The 23,032-nt window shown below is 40.8% G+C and overlaps 1 protein-coding gene across 1 annotated transcript; it reads right to left on the reverse strand.

Annotated features, from left to right (window-relative positions):
* Window positions 1–961: 961 nt before the first annotated feature.
* On the reverse strand, window positions 962–20,846 carry LOC120563352 (GRAM domain-containing protein 2A-like). The gene is made up of 8 exons (XM_039807474.1): window positions 20,603–20,846; window positions 19,315–19,413; window positions 16,800–16,871; window positions 16,653–16,712; window positions 13,474–13,609; window positions 11,879–11,972; window positions 2,841–2,942; window positions 962–1,487 (listed from the first exon to the last, which is right to left on the reverse strand). The coding sequence occupies exons 1-8, from the start codon at window positions 20,774–20,776 to the stop codon at window positions 1,439–1,441; spliced, it is 786 nt and encodes a 261-aa protein (XP_039663408.1). The 5' UTR covers window positions 20,777–20,846; the 3' UTR covers window positions 962–1,438.
* Window positions 20,847–23,032: the final 2,186 nt, after the last annotated feature.

Consider the following 23,032-nt stretch of genomic DNA (forward strand, 5'->3'; position numbering starts at 1 on the left):
ACTGAGGAGAGTTTTGGGTCTCTGCAGGAAGTCGAGCCGGGCAGCAGTTCAAACTTATAACAGAAATGTTTTATCACTAAATTAAAACCGGTTGCAGCCCACAAACTAGTTCTTACGTTGAGATAAGTTGTTACTTAATATTTATAGCCACTAACTGCAGCTGTAACTGTTATGTAAATCTTTGAAATGTGTCCAGTAGTGAGCGAGAGCAACTGTGAACCAAGCTGTAATGTAACCCTACAGGACAGATGTTCAGCGTCAGTTAGCGTCCACTAAAAGTTCTGTTGTTGCCGCTGACAGACTCAGATTATTATTCTAAGTGTCTGACAACATTATGGAAAGGATCCCTACAGAGATAGAACTTTTAGTTAAAGAGTAAGATCCTTTTTTTAAACCTAAAAACATCTGCAAAATTGCTATCGCCAAACTCCACCAGACTCCATGTAAATAATCAGTACTTTTAGCGTGTATAGAGCCAGCATATTTCCACCAGACTCCATGTAAATAATCAGGACTTTTAGTGTGTATAGAGCCAGCATATCTCCACCAGACTCCATGTAAATAATCAGGACTTTTAGCGTGTATAGAGCCAGCATATCTCCACCAGACTCCATGTAAATAATCAGTACTTTTAGCGTGTATAGAGCCAGCATATCTCCACCAGACTCCATGTAAATAATCAGGACTTTTAGTGTGTATAGAGCCAGCATATTTCCACCAGACTCCATGTAAATAATCAGGACTTTTAGCATGTATAGAGCCAGCATATCTCCACCAGACTCCATGTAAATAATCAGGACTTTTAGCGTGTATAGAGCCAGCATATCTCCACCAGACTCCATGTAAATAATCAGGACTTTTAGCGTGTATAGAGCCAGCATATCTCCACATGTAAATGGGTGAATTAGGGTTTATTTCAACCAAACCAGAGTGGTGATTGTTGGAACAGTGGAAAGATGAACCAAGACGGCTTTTGGTAGTTTTATTTAGTTTCTGTCCACTTTGAATGAAGTGTGTTTTAACGATGATGAAAGTCCTGATTATTTACATGGAGTCTGGTGGGAACACAGAATGAGCAAAAACAATTCAGGAACCAGCAGCTTCTCCCAACTCTGACTGCTGACACACACACACACACACACACACACACACACACACACACACACACACACACACCTTCACATTAATAATCTGTTATGTTACAGCATGTCGCCATCCCTCCCGGCCTCTATGTGACCGTCCTCGGAGGTCAAAGGTCAGCCTACAGTGTCTGTTGACTATTGTGACGTCTCTATGGTAACCAGGTCGCGGCGGGGTCAGAGTTCAGCTGCTAGTCAGTCTCCATCGTCCTGAGAGCTGACTCACTGTCGCCCCCCCAGAAGGGGAAGTCTATGTAAGTGCAAGTTTTAGTTCCTCTTCTCCCCGATTGGCTTCGGTGTCAGGTTCCTGTCCTCTGATTGGCTAGCCAGCAGGGCACCTCTCCACACCTGGAGAGAAAAGAAAAGAATCGGCATGTTTAGGACCGATTTTGATTTATTTTTTAGAACCTGAGGCTACATTTAACACGCTGTCACTGCCCGATGTGAGTCGCGCGCAGATTTGAGTCGCGCATGCGTCACTTTGCGACGAGTAGCCTCCAAGATGCTAACGGCTTTCTGAGCTAACGCACAGTCTATGAGCTAACGTTAGCAATCTAACAATCATAGGTAGCTACAACGTTTTTGAAATGACTGCTAGCTACAAGTTAGCAATCAAACCCAACAAAGGCTGTCACTTGAATGGCTTTTTGAGTTAACGTTAGCGATCAGACAATCATACATAGCTAAAACGTTTTTGAAATGACTGCTAGCTACAAGTTAGCAATCAAACCCAACAAAGGCTGTCACTTGAATGGAGTTTTGAGCTAACGTTAGCAATCTAACAATCATAGATAGCTACAACGTTTTTGAAATGACTGCTGGCTACAAGTTAGCAATCAAACCCAACAAAGGCTGTCACTTGAATGGCATTTTGAGCTAACGTTAGCAATCTAACAATCATAGATAGCTACAACGTTTTTGAAATGACTGCTAGCTACAAGTTAGCAATCAAACCCAACAAAGGCTGTCACTTGAATGGCTTTTTGAGCTACCATTAGCAATCAGACAATCATAGATAGCTAAAACGTTTTTGAAATGACTGCTAGCTACAAGTTAGCAATCAAACCCAACAAAGGCTGTCATTTGAATGGCATTTTGAGCTAACGTTAGCAATCTAACAATCATAGGTAGCTACAACGTTTTTGAAATGACTGCTAGCTACAAGTTAGCAATCAAACCCAACAAAGGCTGTCACTTGATTGGCTTTTTGAGCTACCGTTAGCAATCAGACAATCATATATAGCTAAAACGTTTTTGAAATGACTGCTAGCTACAAGTTAGCAATCAAACCCAACAAAGGCTGTCACTTGATTGGCTTTTTGAGCTACCGTTAGCAATCAGACAATCATATATAGCTAAAACGTTTTTGAAATGACTGCTAGCTACAAGTTAGCAATCAAACCCAACAAAGGCTGTCACTTGAATGGCGTTTTGAGCTAACGTTAGCGATCAGACAATCATAGATATGGATTTCACAAATTTCAGTATGACACGTTATGCAGTAAACCGTTTAAATCTGAGCATGCGCGACTCACATCTGCACTCGACTCACATCGGGCAGTGACAACGCTACGTTTTGGTTTTTTAAGTGGAGTTTTGAGCCAAAAGCCATCTCTCTGTGCACAACTCTAGTAGAAGAAGAACTTATCTCAGCACTTGGTGTTTTGACCGCCACATACAGGAAGTGAACAGCGCGTGTACCTTTCTCTGAGCGTCGGCTGGCTGCTCAGGAAGCTCAGCTGTTGCTCCAGACGACAAACTCTGAACGCCAGATAGCACGACGACAGCACCAGCAGGAAGACACTGAGAGACACAATCACACATCACAGCAATCAGCACACACGCTCAGTACAGGTTACAGTTACATTACTTTCACTATGACTTTTTATTACTTTTCGACATGCTATACTATGACTTTATTTGACTTTTTCGACATACTATACTATGACTTTTTATGAATTTTTTGACATGCTATACTATGACTTTTTATGACTTTTTTCGACATACTATACTATGACTTTTTATGACTTTTCGACATACTATACTATGACTTTTTCGACATACAATACTATGACTTTTTATTACTTTTCGACATACTATACTATGACTTTTTATGACTTTTTTCGACATACTATACTATGACTTTTTATTACTTTTCGACATACTATACTATGACTTTTTATGAATTTTCGACATACTATACTACGACTTTTTATGACTTTTTTCGACATACTATACTATGACTTTTTATGACTTTTTTCGACATACTATACTATGACTTTTTATTATTTTTCGACATGCTATACTATGACTTTATTTGACTTTTTCGACATACTATACTATGACTTTTTATGACTTTTTCGACATACTATGACTTTTTATGACTTTTCGACATACTATACTATGACTTTTTATGAATTTTTCGACATACTATACTATGACTTTTTATTATTTTTTGGCATGTTATACTATGACTTTATTTGACTTTTTTGGACATACCTATACTATGACTTTTTATGAATTTTCGACATACTATACTACGACTTTTTATGACTTTTTTCGACATACTATACTATGACTTTTTATGACTTTTTTCGACATACTATACTATGACTTTTTATGAATTTTTCGACATACTATACTATGACTTTTTATGACTTTTCGACATACTATACTATGACTTTTTTATGACTTTTTCGACATACTATACTATGACTTTTTATTTTTTTTCGACATACTATACTATGACTTTATTTGACTTTTTCGACATACTATACTATGACTTTTATTACTTTTCGACATACTATACTATGACTTTTTATTACTTTTCGACATACTATACTATGACTTTTTATGAATTTTTCGACATACTATACTACGACTTTTTATGACTTTTTTCGACATACTATACTATGACTTTTTATTACTTTTCGACATACTATACTATGACTTTTTATGACTTTTCGACATACTATACTATGACTTTTTATGAATTTTTCGACATACTATACTACGACTTTTTATGACTTTTTTCGACATACTATACTATGACTTTTTATGACTTTTTTCGACATACTATACTATGACTTTTTATGACTTTTCGACATACTATACTATGACTTTTTATGAATTTTTCGACATACTATACTATGACTTTTTATGACTTTTTCGACATACTATACTATGACTTTTTATTATTTTTCGACATGCTATACTATGACTTTATTTGACTTTTTTCGACATACTATACTATGACTTTTTATTATTTTTCGACATACTATACTATGACTTTTTATGACTTTTTTTGACATACTATACTATGACTTTTTATGACTTTTTTCGACATACTATACTATGACTTTTTATTATTTTTCGACATACTATACTATGACTTTTTATGACTTTTTTGACATACTATACTATGACTTTTTATGACTTTTTTCGACATACTATACTATGACTTTTTATGACTTTTTTCGACATACTATACTATGACTTTTTATGACTTTTTTCGACATACTATACTATGACTTTTTATGACTTTTTTTGACATACTATACTATGACTTTTTATGAATTTTTTCGACATACTATGACTTTTTATGACTTTTCGACATACTATACTATGACTTTTTATGAATTTTTCGACATACTATACTATGACTTTTTATTATTTTTCGACATGCTATACTATGACTTTATTTGACTTTTTTCGACATACTATACTATGACTTTTTATTACTTTTCGACATACTATACTATGACTTTTATTAATTTTCGACATACTCCATACTACGACTTTTTATGACTTTTCTGACATATTATAATACTATGACTTTTTATGAATTTTTTCGACATACTATACTATGACTTTTTATGACTTTTCGACATACTATACTATGACTTTTTATTTTTTCGACATGCTATACTATGACTTTATTTGACTTTTTTCGACATACTACTACTACTTTTTATATCCTTTTTTCGACATACTATGCTATGCTTTTTATGACTTTTTTTCGACATACTATACTATGACTTTTTATTACTTTTTGGACATACTATACTATGACTTTTTAAATTTTTCGACATACTATACTATGACTTTTTATTTTTCCATGCTATACTATGACTTTATTTGACCTTTTCCACATACTATACTATGACTTTATATTACTTTTCAGCATACCTATACTATGACTTTTTATTACTTTCGACATACTATACTATGACTTTTTATGAATTTTTCACACTATACTATGACTTTTATTACTTTTCGACATATATCTACGACTTTTATTACTTGACAAATATAACTATGACTTTTTATTAACCTTTTCGACACATACTATGATCTTTTTATTACTTTTTTCGACATTATTATACTTATGACTTTACATAATTATGACTTTTCTATTATTATACCATGATCCCTTTTTATTTCGATACTATACTTTTATATTTTTTCGACATAATACTATGACTTTATAATTTTTCGACATACTATACTATGACTTTTTATTATTTTTTTCGATATTATAATTATGACTTTTTTATACTATTATGATTCTTACGATACTATTATGACTTTTTATGATTTATACATACTTTTACCTTTTTATGACTTCTTTTCATACATACTATGACTCTTTATGATTTTTCGACATATATACTATGACTTTTTATGATTATACTATCTATGACTTTTTATGATTCTTTATACTATGACTTTTTATTTTTTATTATACTATGACTTTATTTGACTTTTTCGCATACACTATACCTATGACGTTTTTCGACTATACTATATGACTTTTTATGACTTTTTCGACATACTATACTATGACTTTATTTATTTTTTTTCGACATAATATATTATGACTTTTATGAATAATATACTATGACTTTTTATTATTTTTCGACATGCTATACTATGACTTTATTTGACTTTTTCGACATACTATACTATGACTTTATATTACTTTTCGACATACTATACTATGACTTTTTATTACTTTTCGACATACTATACTATGACTTTTTATTACTTTTCGACATGCTATACTATGACTTTTTTCGACATACTATACTATGACTTTTTATGAATTTTTCGACATACAATATTATGACTTTTTATGACTTTTTCGACATACTATACTATGACTTTTTCGACATACTATACTATGGCTTTTTATGACTTTTTTTGACATACTATACTATGATTTCTGTCTACAGGACCATCTGGTGACCCTGGAGAACAACTAAAGAAGATCACAGTCCCGCCCGCCCCCCATCATCTCCCAGAGGATGTACTTCCTGCGGCAGCTGAAGAAGTTCAACTGGCCAAACACAATGATGCTGCACTCCTACACTGCCATCATCGCGTCCATCCTCACCTGCTCCATCACCATCTGGTACGCTGCTGCCACTGCCGAGGACAAGTGCAGCGTAGATGGGTCCTGGAGAGCCAGTCACCGATGAGGTGATTGGCACAAACTCATTCCTGAATCACTCCCCTCTGGCCAAAACCTCAAGCCACACAAACAGTTTCTTCTCATCTGCAGCTGGCTTCACCAACAACACCCAGGACCCCCACCCGCTATGCTCTGCTGCATCCTGCTACGTCCTGCCACGTCCAGCTATGCTCTGCTGCATCCTGCTACGTCCAGCTATGCTTTGCTGTGTCCTGCTACAACCTGCTATGTCCAGCTACGCTCTGCTGCATCCTGCTACGTCCAGCTATGCTCTGCTGTGTCCTGCTACAACCTGCTACGTCCAGCTATGCTCTGCTGCGTCCTGCTACGTCTTGCTATGTCCAGCTATGCTCTGCTGCATCCTGCTACGTCCCGCTATGCTCTGCTGCATCCTGCTACGTCCAGCTATGCTTTGCTGTGTCCTGCTACAACCTGCTATGTCCAGCTACGCTCTGCTACGTCCTGCTACGTCCAGCTATGCTCTGCTGCATCCTGCTACGTCCTGCTACGTCCAGCTATGCTCTGCTGCATCCTGCTACGTCCTGCTATGTCCAGCTATGCTCTGCTGCATCCTGCTACGTCCTGCTACGTCCAGCTATGCTCTGCTGCATCCTGCTACGTCCTGCTACGTCCCGCTATGCTCTGCTGCATCCTGCTACGTCCTGCTATGTCCAGCTATGCTCTGCTGCATCCTGCTACGTCCTGCTACGTCCAGCTATGCTCTGCTGCATCCTGCTACGTCCCGCTATGCTCTGCTGCATCCTGCTACGTCCAGCTATGCTCTGCTGCATCCTGCCACGTCCAGCTATGCTCTGCTGTGTCCTGCTGCATCCTGCCACGTCCAGCTATGCTCTGCTGCATCCTGCTACGTCCTGCTACGTCCCGCTATGCTCTGCTGCATCCTGCCACGTCCAGCTATGCTCTGCTGTGTCCTGCTGCATCCTGCCACGTCCAGCTATGCTCTGCTGCATCCTGCTACGTCCAGCTATGCTCTGCTGCATCCTGCTACGTCCAGCTATGCTCTGCTGAGTCCTGCTACATCCAGCTATGCTCTGCTGAGTCCTGCTACGTCATGTACGTAAAGTTACCTTGCTAACATGACATAAACTGGCTGGCAGACACCTCGCAGATACCCTCAGACTTATCGCCCCCTAGCGTTATGGCGGTGAAATGCACCCACGATGCAAAGCAACCCCCGACGCAGAACTCCGATCCTGTTACATGAACGCACATCTTTTGAACTTTCCTTTCTATACATAATTGCAAATATTTTCTAAACAACTTCAACTTGTGCACAATTCTTGGAAAGAAACATGTTTTTTAAAGATTACTTTTTTGGGCATTTAAAGCCTTTATTAGACAGGACAGCTGAAGAAAGGAAAGTGGGAGAAAGAGGGGAAAAGACATGCAGCAGGTTGGAACCGAACCTGCGGCCAGTGCAGTAAGGACTGAGCCTCTGTACATGGGACGCATGCTCAACCACAATATTTTAACATTCCTGCACAACTGCTCTTCATTTTATAAATATATGTATTGTACATATTTGTATTGTTGATTTGTTTTGCTTTATAAAAGCCTAATGACTGTTTGCAGTACTTTTATCTTTTATTTTCTCTGCTGTAAAAACCTGACAATAAACATGATGCTTATTTCTGGTATAGTATGTCAGAAAAGTTTACAAAAAAGCCATATTATAGTATGTCGAAAAACATAATACAGTTGTGGACGGTTAGCACAGTTGGTAAAGCAGGCGCACATATGTAGAGGTTTAGGCTATTGCTTGACACAGAAGGTCAAGGGTTTGAGTCTGACCTGTGACAGTTTCCTGCATGTCTTCCCTCTCTCTCTCCTTTCATATCTGTGCTGTCCTATCCATTAAAGGCAGAAATGCTCCCCAAAAATATTTTATATTAAAAAAGTCATAGTATAGTATGTCGAAAAAGTCATAAAAAGTCATAGTATAGCATGTCGAAAAAGTCATAAAAAGTCATAGTATAGTATGTCGAAAAAGTCATTAAAAGTCATAGTATAGTATGTCGAAAAAGTCATAAAAAGTCATAGTATAGTATGTCGAAAAAGTCATAAAAGTCATAGTATAGTATGTCGAAAAAGTCAAAAAAAGTCATAGTATAGTATGTCGAAAAAGTCATTAAAAGTCATAGTATAGTATGTCAAAAAAGTCATAAAAAGTCATAGTATAGTATGTCGAAAAAAGTCATAAAAAGTCATAGTATAGTATGTCAAAAAGTCATAAAAAGTCATAGTATAGTATGTCGAAAAAGTCATTAAAAGTCATAGTATAGTATGTCAAAAAGTCATAGTATAGTATGTCGAAAAAGTCATAAAAAGTCATAGTATAGTATGTCGAAAAAGTCATTAAAAGTCATAGTATAGTATGTCGAAAAAGTCATTAAAAGTCATAGTATAGCATGTCGAAAAAGTCATTAAAAGTCATAGTATAGTATGTCGAAAAAGTCATAAAAAGTCATAGTATAGCATGTCGAAAAAGTCATTAAAAGTCATAGTATAGTATGTCGAAAAAGTCATAAAAAGTCATAGTATAGTATGTCGAAAAAGTCATTAAAAGTCATAGTATAGTATGTTTAAAAAGTCATAGTATAGCATGTCGAAAAAGTCATAAAAAGTCATAGTATAGCATGTCAAAAAAGTCATTAAAAGTCATAGTATAGTATGTCGAAAAAGTCATAAAAAGTCATAGTATAGTATGTCGAAAAAGTCAAAAAAAGTCATAGTATAGTATGTCGAAAAAGTCATAGTATAGCATGTCGAAAAAGTCATTAAAAGTCATAGTATAGTATGTCGAAAAAGTCATAAAAAGTCATAGTATAGTATGTCGAAAAAGTCATAAAAAGTCATAGTATAGTATGTCGAAAAAGTCATTAAAAGTCATAGTATAGTATGTTTAAAAAGTCATAAAAAGTCATAGTATAGCATGTCGAAAAAGTCATAAAAAGTCATAGTATAGTATGTCAAAAAAGTCATTAAAAGTCATAAAAAGTCATAGTATAGCATGTCGAAAAAGTCATTAAAAGTCATAGTATAGTATGTCAAAAAAGTCATAGTATAGTATGTCGAAAAAGTCATAGTATAGTATGTCGAAAAAAGTCAAAAAGTAATAGTATAGCATGTCGAAAAAAGTCAAAAAAAGTCATAGTATAGTATGTCGAAAAAGTCATAAAAAGTCATAGTATAGTATGTCGAAAAAGTCATAAAAAGTCATAGTATAGTATGTCGAAAAAAGTCAAAAAAGTCATAGTATAGTATGTCGAAAAAAGTGATAAAAGTCATAGTATAGTATGTCGAAAAAAGTCATAAAAAAGTCATAGTATAGTATGTAGAAAAAAGTCATAAAAAATCATAGTATAGTATGTAGAAAAAAGTCAAAAAAAAGTCATAGTATAGTATGTCGAAAAAAGTCAAAAAAGTCATAGTATAGTATGTCGAAAAAAGTGAAAAAAAGTCATAGTATAGTATGCCGAAAAAAAAGTCAAAAAAGTCAGTAGTATAGTATGTAGAAAAAAAGTCAAAAAAATCATATTATAGTATGTCGAAAAATCAAAAAAGTCATAAAATAGAAAAAAAAAAAAAAAAAAAAAAAAAAAAAAAAAAAAAAAAAAATTAAAAAGTCAGAGTATAGCATGTCTAAAAAGTCATTAAAAGTCATAGTATAGTATGTCTAAAAAAGTCAAAAAAAGTCATAGTATAGTATGTAGAAAAAAGTCAAAAAAAGTCATAGTATAGTATGTCGAAAAAGTCAAAAAAAGTCATAGTATAGTATGTCGAAAAGTCAAAAAAAGTCATAGTATAGTATGTAGAAAAAAGTCAAAAAAAGTCATAGTATAGTATGTCGAAAAGTCAAAAAAAGTCATAGTATAGTATGTAGAAAAAAGTCAAAAAAAGTCATAGTATAGTATGTAGAAAAAAGTCAAAAAAAGTCATAGTATAGTATGGAAAACTGGAAAATACAGAAGACTGTCAACACACCGGAGACGTAATAAAACTACCAATAAATAATAAGTAAGTCATATTATAGTATGTCGAAAAAGTCATTATGACCTCTGGCACCTTCTTTACGTGCAAAGTACACGTCTGAATCATTGAAATATGTACCTCAAAACATTATGACCAGATTAATTATGAAGTGTGATGTAAAAGAATATGTACGCCTTACGCTCCTCCTCTACTGTCACTCAGGGCTTTGAGAAACTATGCTTTCCAAGTCAAAAACTGCATGTTGCCATGTCAACCAGCAGGGGGCAGCACTCACCAACAATACATATATTTCAGTTCACAGTTCTGAGACAAAACTGGAAAATACAGAAGACTGTCAACACACCGGAGACGTAATAAAACTACCAATAAATAATAAGTAAGTCATATTATAGTATGTCGAAAAAGTCATTAAAAGTCAGAGTATAGTATGTGAAAAAAGTCATTAAAAGTAATATTATAGTATGTGAAAAAAGTAATTAAAATTCATAGTATAGTATGTGAAAAAAGTAATTAAAAGTCATAGTATAGTATGTGAAAAAAGTAATTAAAAGTAATATTATAGTATGTGAAAAAAGTAATTAAAATTCATAGTATAGTATGTGAAAAAATAATTAAAATTCATAGTATAGTATGTGAAAAAAGTAATTAAAAGTAATATTATAGTATGTTGAAAAAGTCAAGAAAAGTCATAGTATAGTATATCCAAAAAGTCATAAAAAGTCATAGTATATTATATCGAAAAAAGTAAAAAAAACAGTCATATTATAGTATGTCGAAAAAGTCATTAAAAGTCAGAGTATAGTATGTCTAAAAAGTCATTAAAAGTCATAGTATAGTATGTCGAAAAAGTCATTAAAAGTCATAGTATAGTATGTCGAAAAAGTCATTAAAAGTCATAGTATAGTATGTCGAAAAAGTCAAAAAAGTCATAGTATAGTATGTCTAAAAAGTCAAAAAGTCATAGTATAGTATGTGAAAAAAATCATTAAAAGTCATATTATAGTATGTGAAAAGATTCATTAAAAGTCATAGTATAGTATGTGAAAAAATTCATTAAAAGTCATAGTATAGTATGTGAAAAGATTCATTAAAAGTCATATTATAGTGTGTCTAAAAAGTCATTATCTTGGAGTGCACGAGAGCTCAACGTTTTGGGTGTTTTCTGAATTTCTTTCTGAAGGATTTAGACTTGTGTGTCTTTGTGTGTTTTCTTGGTATTTGCTGTATTTCCTGTGTACTGTGTGGTACTTACAGCAGGATGAAGAGTTTGAGCAGCTGGTACTCCATTTGACCCAGTTCAGGTACCGGTTCTGTCAGCAGGATCTTCTCCGTTTCCAAACTGCTGTCTACACACAAACACACACACACAAATATATCCACAAAAATATCCTTATTAATACTGTCAAGTTGATGTGTATTCATTTTGCTGCAGACAGAGTATTACAGGGTTCTCCCCCACCATTATAAAGTTAAGCTGAATGACTGTCACTAATGTATTTATTAATAAACACAATTACAACATTTTTCACTCTGTTATTATTACACACATTACACACATGCTCAGCACCTCTACATGCACTAATAGAGAGATGTCAGAGTGGGGGGGCTGCCCATGGAAAGCTCCCTGTATGTCTCTTACCAGCTAATGTATTTCTAGATGAACATGAATATGGAGCGTCTACTCCAGATCATGCTAACACTAATGTTACATTTCCAGCCAATAGGAATACTAGGAAGTTTGTGAATGGACCTTTAAAGTGTCCATATTATGAAAAAAATCCCTTTTTCTGGTGATTTGGGGAGTTATTTTGTGTCTCTGGTGCTTCCACACACATACAGACTTTAAATAAATCCATCCATGGTGTTCTGAGTGAGATCTGGTTTCTGAATGTGTCCTGCCTTCAGTCTCCTGGTGAGCTGGTCAACATCTGCACGGCTTGTGACATCACTAGCTGAAACGAGCTGGCTAATCGCAACCGTTAGCATGCTAGCTCGTTCTCAATAGCAAAGCACTGCTACAACACACACTAGTTCACCATAATCTCCAGAAGAACTACTTCCATGTGCTCCCTGGTTTAGAAGAAGTCTCCCAGCTGATCCTGCCTTGGAACTGACTGAAGTTGGAGAAACAGCCTTTCTTTTACTGTCTCTGGAGCTAGCTGACATGAGCTACGATCTGAGCTACTGAGCATGTGCGAGTGCAATCAAAGATAGTACAGAACAGAGGTGTATAGTCCAGGTGCCAGAAAGTAAAAATCCTGCCATGTTTTTGGATCTGCCTCTACATCTAGAACAGGTGTTTTCACTAACGAGCTCATCTACCTGGTAGAGGAGCTGGTTTAGTGATGGTTGGGACAGCTGCTGGACAGGATTTCTACTTTCTGGCACCTGGACTATACACCTCTGGTACAGAAGAAGAAAAGAGGTCTCACTCTGTAGCTAAAACAGAGAGCTGAACACAGGGTGAAAAGAGGAGCTGCAGCAGTGTGCAGCACAACAACAATATGGTGTTTTTAGATAATTAAACCATGTAAACCTATTCTGGTACAACCTCTAAAATACAATTATGAACCTGAAAATGAGCAGAATATGGGCGCTTTAAATGTGATTTATGAGAAGCGTGCAGCCAGCCTGTGATTGACAGGTGGGCGGGTCTACCTGTGATTGACAGGTGGGCGGGCCTACCTGTGATTGACAGGTGGGCGGGTCTACCTGTGATTGACAGGTGGGCGGGCCTACCTGTGATTGACAGGTGGGCGGACCTACCTGTGATTGACAGGTGGGCGGGTCTACCTGTGATTGACAGGTGGGCGGGTCTACCTGTGATTGACAGGTGGGCGGGCCTACCTGTGAGCGTGTGCGTGCTGAAAGGCGTGTCTGCGACGAGGTCGGGGGAGGAGGTTCCCAGCAGGTCCGGCAGCGAGGAGGAGACAGCGGGGAGCGATGGCTTCCTCCTCCACTTCAGCACCTCCGGAAACTCGTCCTGACACAGACAACCACAGACAACCACAGACAACCACAGACAACCACAGACAACCACAGACAACCACACAGACAACCACACAGACAACCACAGACAACCACAGACAACCACACAGACAACCACAGACAACCACAGACAGCCACACAGACAACCACAGACAACCACACAGACAACCACACAGACAACCACAGACAACCACAGACAGGTCTTTAAATCAACTGCACTTTGGTCAGTCATCACGATGGTCAGTGTTTGGAGGTCTGACTGAGATGAAAACAGCAGACGACTTATTTAAACTTTGTGAAAACAAAAACTCAAGGAGAGATCATGTGACTTCAGTGTTTGCGTCCAGAATCCCACAGACACATTCAGGGGTCTTATTTTAACCATCTGAGGTCACGGTGTGGAGCGCCAGGTGTGTTTAGGGCGTGTCCAAATCCACTTTTGGTAGTTTGACGGTGAGTAAAAAGTGTCCTGTGTGCCGGGCGCCTGGTTCTAAAGGGTTGTCCTTAGTGTCTTCATTAATCAGAGGTGTGTTTTGGGCGTAACATGCAATCAACCAATCAGAGATCATCTCCCATTCATCAACCAATCAGAGATCATCTCCCATTCCCTTTAAAAGCCAGGCGCGTTTGGACCTTGGAGCATTGCTGTTATGATGGAGGATTTACACCCTAATATTTTTATTTGTAATCTTCTGCATGTGTGTGTGCTGCTGTGTGTCCCTGTGTGTGTGTGTGTGTGTGTGTGTGTGTGTGTGTGTGTGTGTGTGTGTGTGTGTGTGTGTTTGTGTGTGCTGCTGTGTGTCCCTGTGTGTGTAACAATAAGCATAGTGCGGGCATGTCCGAGCTAGTAGCAAAGCTTTACTAATGCTCTGTTAAAATAACAATGAAATGCCGCGCGTTATTGACTTTAGACCAGGTTTTGTTGGTCAATGGCGCTTCATCACTTCCTCGCCTCAAGATAGCAATACTCCCAGAATGCACCTGAACACACCTCCCTGTAAGACCAGCACGCCCAGAATGCACCTGACACACACCTCCCTGTAAGACCAGCACCGAATGCACCTGAACACACCTCCCTGTAAGACCAGCACCCAGAATGCACCTGAACACACCTCCCTGTAAGACCAGCCCAGAATGCACCTGAACACACCTCCCCTGTAAGACCAGCACGCCCAGAATGCACCTGAACACACCTCCCTGTAAGACCAGCACGCCCAGAATGCACCTGAACACACCTCCCTGTAAGACCAGCACCCCAGAATGCACCTGAACACACCTCCCTGTAAGACCAGCAGCCCAGAATGCACCTGAACACACCTCCCTGTAAGACCAGCCCAGAATGCACCTGAACACACCTCCCTGTAAGACCAGCCCCAGAATGCACCTGAACACACCTCCCTGTAAGACCAGCACGAGAATGCACCTGAACACACCTCCCTGTAAGACCAGCACCCCAGAATGCACCTGAACACACCTCCCCTGTAAGACCAGCACCCCAGAATGCACCTGAACACACCTCCCTGTAAGACCAGCCCCAGAATGCACCTGAACACACCTCCCTGTAAGACCAGCACCCCAGAATGCACCTGAACACACCTCCCTGTAAGACCAGCCCAGAATGCACCTGAACACACCTCCCTGTAAGCACAGCCAGAATGCACCTGAACACACCTCCATGTAAGACCACGCCCAGAATGCACCTGAACACACCTCCATGTAAGACCAGCACCCCAGAATGCACCTGAACACACCTCCCTGTAAGACCAGCACGCCCAGAATGCACCTGAACACACCTCCCTGTAAGACCAGCACGCCCAGAATACACCTGAACACACCTCCCTGTAAGACCAGCACGCCCAGAATGCACCTGAACACACCTCCCTGTAAGACCAGCACGCCCAGAATGCACCTGAACACACCTCCCTGTAAGACCAGCACGCCCAGAATGCACCTGAACACACCTCCCTGTAAGACCAGCACGCCCATGGGCCAAAGATAGGACCCTGAGTAGCTAATACAGTTTGTGACATGTATTAATGTGTCCAAACTCTTAGTATGAAACCAATCGTACATGAATTGCGTACTATTTCCAGTAAAATATGACGGTATGCAAACACTGGACACTCCGCTGGCATAAGTACCCCACAATGCAATGCGGTAGAAACAACATTCATAACAGACAGAAACCCGAGGAGCTCTGCAACGTCAACAACGCTCTAATTTACATTTCTACACGTTTAAACGACTGCTGGTGTGGTTATTCACCTCTCAGAGTAACTTAAGCGTTATCTGGCGATGCCGCAAGAGTGAAGGTCGGCAGGCAGGAAGTGACGTTGAAAATTACAGCTCAGTGTGCGTCCGAAAAGACACACACACTGCGATACACAACGACAGCAGACATACTGAGTCGGTAGAGCAGAGAGGGAGATTTTGGTCTTAACCTTATAGTCTGGGTAACTAGGACTACAGTTGAAAATCAGCTGACTGGCTAACACTAGCGCATTTACAGAAATGTTGATTAATGTGCATTGACCTAGCCTGACAAGCCAGCCCCACATCCAGATGTTGGGTCTGGGAACTCCCCATTGGTCAGGGCTCAATCCGAGGGGGCGGGACAAACAGTTGTCTTTCAAATTCCCTCTGCACGCAATAGGATAGCGCCACAACCAATCAGAGCAACGAAGAAGGTAGCGGAGCTAGTTGATAGATTAAGCTTCCTTTTTTAAGAATGACTTCAGTGCCGTTCTTTGTTCTTTCCTCAAAGAAAAGCTGAACTCCAAGTCTTCCAGAAGACCGCTGTTCACCAGCAGCAGCAGCAGCCATAAGCCCCGCCCACCGACTCTATACACGATGTGATTGGCCTGACCAAAATTGGGTTTTTCCAGCTCGCAAGCCAACGAAGAGTTACTAGACTGACCCTGGCTGCAGGTTACATTTGCTGCCACTAGGGGGCTCTAGATTTCTAGGCTAGCATTGTCCTAATCAAATAAACAAATCTTAGTCTGTTTTATGGGATGTTGTAATGAATGGGACGTTACCATGGAGAGGGAGCTGGGCTCCTCCAGGTACTGCTTCAGACTCAGACTCTTCCCGTTCACCTGCAAACAGACAGGCAGTCAGGATGAGCACCTGGACTACGTTCTGTCACATAATTGAATGATTGACTCCTTGTGTGATCCACTGACCTGCAGGTGAGTGCAGATCCTCCGGAGGACATCGTAGACGCTGTCTCTGGACAGCAGGGACACAAACACGTACTGCACAGAGACACAAACCAGCTTACACTTCATATGTCATTCTTACTGTCATGCTTTCAGACTCACAGGGTCTTTAGTAGAGACTCAAACACTGATCTGAAGCTGAGACTGTTCTTCATTTCAAAGTACACTTTGTACGCAGATTTGGCGTACCTAAGGGTTTTTCCTCAACATCATTTTGGACCGTTATTACCACCGTACCTGTGTCTTAAAGTTTGGAAAAGCTAGAGCAGATACTAAATAAATAACACTCAAAAAGCTTTTAGATGGTTTGATGCTTTTTTCAAAGTTTTAGGCATTTTTTTCCGCTGTTTTTTGCCACATTTTTGCACATTCCTTCAGCTCGGCTGCTGCACCTACAACCCTACAGTCACATTACTACAAAAGACAGCGACACGCACTCGTATCGATAGTAGCCTAGCATGCTATTGCCTAGTATCTGCAAGAGGTCTTACAAGTCACTTCAGAGGTATTGTCTGTGCTAGCCTAGCTTAGCACAGATCCTGGAGGTAACCGGCTCCATCTAGCCTAGCTTAGCACAGATCCTGGAGGTAACCGGCTCCATCTAGCCTAGCTTAGCACAGATCCTGGAGGTAACCGGCTCCATCTAGCCTAGCTTAGCACAGATCCTGGAGGTAACCGACTCCATCTAGCCTAGCTTAGCACAGATCCTGGAGGTAACCGACTCCATCTAGCCTAGCTTAGCACAGATCCTGGAGGTAACCAGCTCCATCTAGCCTAGCTTAGCACAGATCCTGGAGGTAACCAGCTCCATCTAGCCTAGCTTAGCACAGATCCTGGAGGTAACCAGCTCCAACTAGTCTAGCTTAGCACAGATCCTGGAGGTAACTGGTTCCAACTAGACTAGCTTAGCACAGATCCTGCAGGTAACTGGTTCCATCTAGCCTAGCTTAGCACAGATCCTGGAGGTAACCGGCTCCATCTAGCCTAGCTTAGCACAGATCCTGGAGGTAACCGCTCCATCTAGCCTAGCTTAGCACAGATCCTGGAGGTAACCGACTCCATCTAGCCTAGCTTAGCACAGATCCTGGAGGTAACCGACTCCATCTAGCCTAGCTTAGCACAGATCCTGGAGGTAACCAGCTCCATCTAGCCTAGCTTAGCACAGATCCTGGAGGTAACCGCTCCATCTAGCCTAGCTAGCAATCCTGAGGTAAACACTACTACTAGCAAACCTGGAGGTAACTGGTTCCCTAGACTAGCTTAGCACAGATCCTGCAGGTAACTGACTCTAGCCTAGCTTAGCACAGATCCTGGAGGTAACGGCTCCATCTAGCCTAGCTTACACAGATCCTGGAGGTAACCGGCTCCATCTAGCCTAGCTTAGCACAGATCCTGGAGGTAACCGGCTCCATCTAGCCTAGCTTAGCACAGATCCTGGAGGTAACCGACTCCATCTAGCCTAGCTTAGCACAGATCCTGGAGGTAACCAGCTCCATCTAGCCTAGCTTAGCACAGATCCTGGAGGTAACCGGCTCCATCTAGCCTAGCTTAGCACAGATCCTGGAGGTAACCGGCTCCATCTAGCCTAGCTTAGCACAGATCCTGGAGGTAACCTGCTCCATCTAGCCTAGCTTAGCACAGATCCTGGAGGTAACGCTCCATCTAGCCTAGCTTAGCACAGATCCGGAGGTAACCGACTCCATCTAGCCTAGCTTAGCACAGATCCTGGAGGTAACCGGCTCCATCTGGCCTAGCTTAGCACAGATCCTGAGGTAACCGGCTCCATCTAGCCTAGCTTAGCACAGATCCTGGAGGTAACCGCTCCATCTAGCCTAGCTTAGCACAGATCCTGGAGGTAACCGGCTCCATCTAGCCTAGCTTAGCACAGATCCTGGAGGTAACCGGCTCCATCTAGCCTAGCTTAGCACAGATCCTGGAGGTAACCGACTCCATCTAGCCTAGCTTAGCACAGATCCTGGAGGTAACCGGCTCCATCTAGCCTAGCTTAGCACAGATCCTGGAGGTAACTGACTCCATCTAGCCTAGCTTAGCACAGATCCTGGAGGTAACTGGCTCCATCTAGCCTACTGCTCCCAATAAGTGACAAAACAACACCAACATGTTCCTATTTCCATGTTGTGATGTGTAGAGTCACAGCGTGTACTAATAACAAGGTCACATGACACACAGCCATCTTCTAACCGTATACACACTGGGGACTATATTCTCAGAAGGCCGAAGCACTGCTACTCTCTGCTCCTTGGGCGGAGGGATATGCTCGCAGCACCTGAGAAGCCCCGTGGAGAGTAGCAGAGAGTAGCAGTGCTTCGCCCTTCTGAGAATATAGTCCCCAGTGTGTATACGGTTAGAAGATGGCTGTGTAAGACAAAGGCCCAATAAGTCTGTTCATCAGCGTAGCTGCGGTACGTGGAACACCTGTATGTGTAGTAGCGTGTATCTCTGGTGTCCCGTGTGGTACCTTCTGTGCCGTATCCATGGTGATAGCCAGGCCGTTGGGAACCAGGCCGGCCGTCTTGTGTTTCTTCACCAGTCGAACCGACACCACGGGAATCAGAACCTGCACGCTCACAGAGGAAACGTTTCAGAGCAAACTCTTCCTACTGCCTCTGCTGCTCTCGAGCAAGGCACCGGCTGTTCAGCATAGTATAGTATGTCTAAAAAGTCATAGTATAGTATGTCTAAAAAGTCATAGTATAGTCTAAAAAGTCATAGTATAGTATGTCTAAAAAGTCATAGTATAGTATGTCTAAAAAGTCATAGTATAGTATGTCTAAAAGTCATAGTATAGTATGTCTAAAAGTCATAGTATAGTCAAAAAGTCATAGTATAGTATGTCTAAAAAGTCATAGTATAGTCTAAAAAGTCATAGTATAGTATGTCTAAAAAGTCATAGTATAGTATGTCTAAAAAGTCATAGTATAGTATGTCTAAAAAGTCATAGTATAGTATGTCTAAAAAGTCATAGTATAGTCTAAAAAGTCATAGTATAGTATGTCTAAAAAGTCATAGTATAGTCTAAAAAGTCATAGTATAGTATGTCTAAAAAGTCATAGTATAGTATGTCTAAAAAGTCATAGTATAGTATGTCTAAAAAGTCATAGTATAGTATCTCGAAAAGTCATTAAAAAGTCAGTATAGTATGTCTAAAAACATAAAGTTGTGGACGGTTAGCTCAGTTGGTAAAGCAGGCGCACATATAAAGAGTTTTTTTCCTCGAGTATATTTATTCAGAGTATATTTACTCAGAGTATATTTACTCAGAGTATATTTACTCAAGACAAGTACTGGGATTAAGGACAAAGTTGAGGTACTTAAACTTCTACTCCACCACATCTCAGAGGGATGTGGTGGATGATTTCTGTGATATGTTCACAAAAAGGGACAGGTGAGGGACAGGTGAGGGACAGGTGAGGGACAGGACAGGTGATGGACGGGTGAGGGACAGGGACAGGTGAGGGACAGGGACAGGGACAGGTGAGGGACAGGGAGAGGTGAGGGACAGGACAGGTGAGGGATAGGTGAGAGACAGGGACAGGTGAGGGACAGGGACAGGTGAGGACAGGTGAGAGACAGGGACAGGTGAGGGACAGGAGAGGTGAGGGACAGGTGAGGGACAGGACAGGTGAGGGACAGGACAGGTGAGGGGCAGGTGAGGGACAGGGACAGGTGAGGGACAGGACAGGTGAGGGACAGGGACAGGGACAGGGACAGGTGAGTTGAGAAGGACCGATAGCTTCTTGGCTCACCTTGATGTCTTTACCAAACAGGTTGGCGTAGAAACACAGCCAGTTTCTGGAGATGTAGAGTCGTCCCTGCAGCAGGATGTCTCTCAACAACGCACACGAATACACTGCAGAGGACGAAGAAGAAGAGATCAGGGGGACAGGAAGAGAGAGACAGTCAACTTTCTCTGTTTTCATCAGGAGCTGGAAATAAAAACAGGTTTCTTTCAATGGAAACACATAATAGTGGGAACATAGAGCTGTGGGACCATAGGGCTGTGGGACCATTGGGCTGTGGGACCATTGGGCTGTGGGAACATAGAGCTGTGGGACCATAGGGCTGTGGGAACATAGGGCTGTGGGACCATTGGGCTGTGGGACCATAGGGCTGTGGGACCATAGGGCTGTGGGACCATAGGGCTGTGGGAACATAGGGCTGTGGGACCATAGGGCTGTGGGAACATAGGGCTGTGGGAACATTGGGCTGTGGGACCATATGACTGTGGGACCATTGGGCTGTGGGACCATTGGGCTGTGGGACCATTGGGCTGTGGGAACATTGGGCTTGACCAGCCTGGCTAGCAGAGGCAGCGGGACACCGGCAATTGAATACCTTGATTCTGTTGAGGGACATATAGGCCCTAATCGCACGGAACTAGTATCAACAGAGGACCTCATGTTAGTTACACAATAAACACTTTCATCCCCTCAGGCTATGCGGCCTGTGGTGTCTCTATATCACACAACGCAAGATCCCACCTTAACACCAAGCCCAACTGCAGTAGACAGACACAAGGAGACAGAACAGTAGAGACAGAGACAAGACGCAGACAGAGACATAGGAGACAGGTTGAGAGACATGACAGGAGACATGAGACAGCAGGAGACAGAAGGAGACAGAGACACACAGAGACAAGAGACAGAACAGGAGAACAGAGGAGACAGGAGACAGGAGACAGAGACAGAGACAGGAGACAGGAGAGACATAGAGACGGTTGGAGAAGAGAGACAGGAGACAGGAGAATCAACATCAGGAGACAGGAGATAAGACAGGAGACAGGTAGGAGACACAGACAGGGTAGGAGACAGAGAAACAGAGACAGGAGGAGACACAGTCAGGAGACAGGAGACAGGAGACAGGAGGAGACACAGACAGTGACAGGAGACATACAGGAGACAGGTAGGAGAGACAGGAAGGACAGGCAGACAGGAGACAGGGTGGAGAATGACAGGAGACAGACAGGAGACAGGAGACAGGCAGGAGACAGGAGACAGGAGACATCAGGAGACAGTGAGACAGGAGGACATGTAGAGACAGGTGGAGACAGGAGAACAGAGACAGGTGGAGACAGGAAGGAGACATGGAGACAGGAGACAGGGACATAGACAGAGACAGGAGACAGTGGAAGGAGACAGTGGAGACAGGGTGCAGGGACAGGTGAGACAGGAGACAGGGTAGGAGACAGGGCAGGAGACAGGTGGAGACAGGGTAGGAGACAGGAGGAGACAGGGCAGGAGACAGGAGACAGGTCAGGGACAGGGTAGGAGACAGGGTAGAGACAGTCTCATTTAATAGGAATGGTCTGGAACGTTGTGATAATGAGAGTTGTACTTGAGGATGTCTGTGAGGAGAAGGAACCACTCATTTATCTTATCTAAGGAATTTGAAAAATTGATTTGAATGTCATTATTTATTACAGAGAGAATTGAGACTGCTGTTGCTGAAAAGATAAGACTGATTTATCTAGAACACACGTGTCAAACTCAAGGCCCTATATACATTTAGGTTCACAATACATTTTGGCCCAAATACTTTTTGTCACTATTCACAAAGGTTTTTTTTTACATATTTGACGCTTTTTCCAAACGTTTTTGGCATTTTCTTCGTCATTTTTGTCGACCAAACTGTAAGTGAGAAGACTATATGAAACATGCAATAATACAGTCAAATATATTTGACTTTTCCCGTGACATAAAAGCAATAAACTAATATGTCTGGCCCTCTCATTTTCTAGTGTGGCCCTTTGGGAAGTTGAGTTTGACACCCCTGATCTAGAAGGTTGTGCAGCAGTTGCAGCACAAAGTAGGAAAGACTTGCAAGGATCAAAATATCAATAATTATATCCTCAACCCAAAATATACAGATAGGTATGAATGAATGAGAAGAGGTATGTATAGACATGCAGTTACAATATCACATCTGAAGTACAGGTAAATGTTAAGTGATGTCCATGATATTGTACGTGATGTCCCCATTGTGTTGAATGAGAATGAGAGACAGTAATCCATTACATTACATTACATTACATTACATTGCATTACATTACATTACATGTCATTCAGCAGACGCTTTTAGCCAAAGCGACATCCAATTAAGGACAACAAGAAATAAGTGCAAGTACATTAGCTTCAAATGAGCCAAACTACAAAGAGCCACACAGAGCTGCAACTGTA

This window comes from Perca fluviatilis, chromosome 8, assembly GCF_010015445.1.
Source record: "Perca fluviatilis chromosome 8, GENO_Pfluv_1.0, whole genome shotgun sequence".
Taxonomy (NCBI): Eukaryota; Metazoa; Chordata; class Actinopteri; order Perciformes; family Percidae; genus Perca; species Perca fluviatilis.

Bases quoted from the DNA above. Each gene is read 5' to 3' on its own strand.
- LOC120563352 (XM_039807474.1), bottom strand. From the start codon at position 20,776: ATGAAAACAGAGAAAGTTGACTGTCTCTCTCTTCCTGTCCCCCTGATC. The intron at 16,713-16,799 runs GTCAGTGGATCA...GTCTGTTTGCAG, and splicing joins GGATCTGCACTCACCTGCAG to GTGAACGGGAAGAGTCTGAG. The intron at 13,610-16,652 runs GTAACGTCCCAT...TGTCTGTGTCAG, and splicing joins AGCCCAGCTCCCTCTCCATG to GACGAGTTTCCGGAGGTGCT.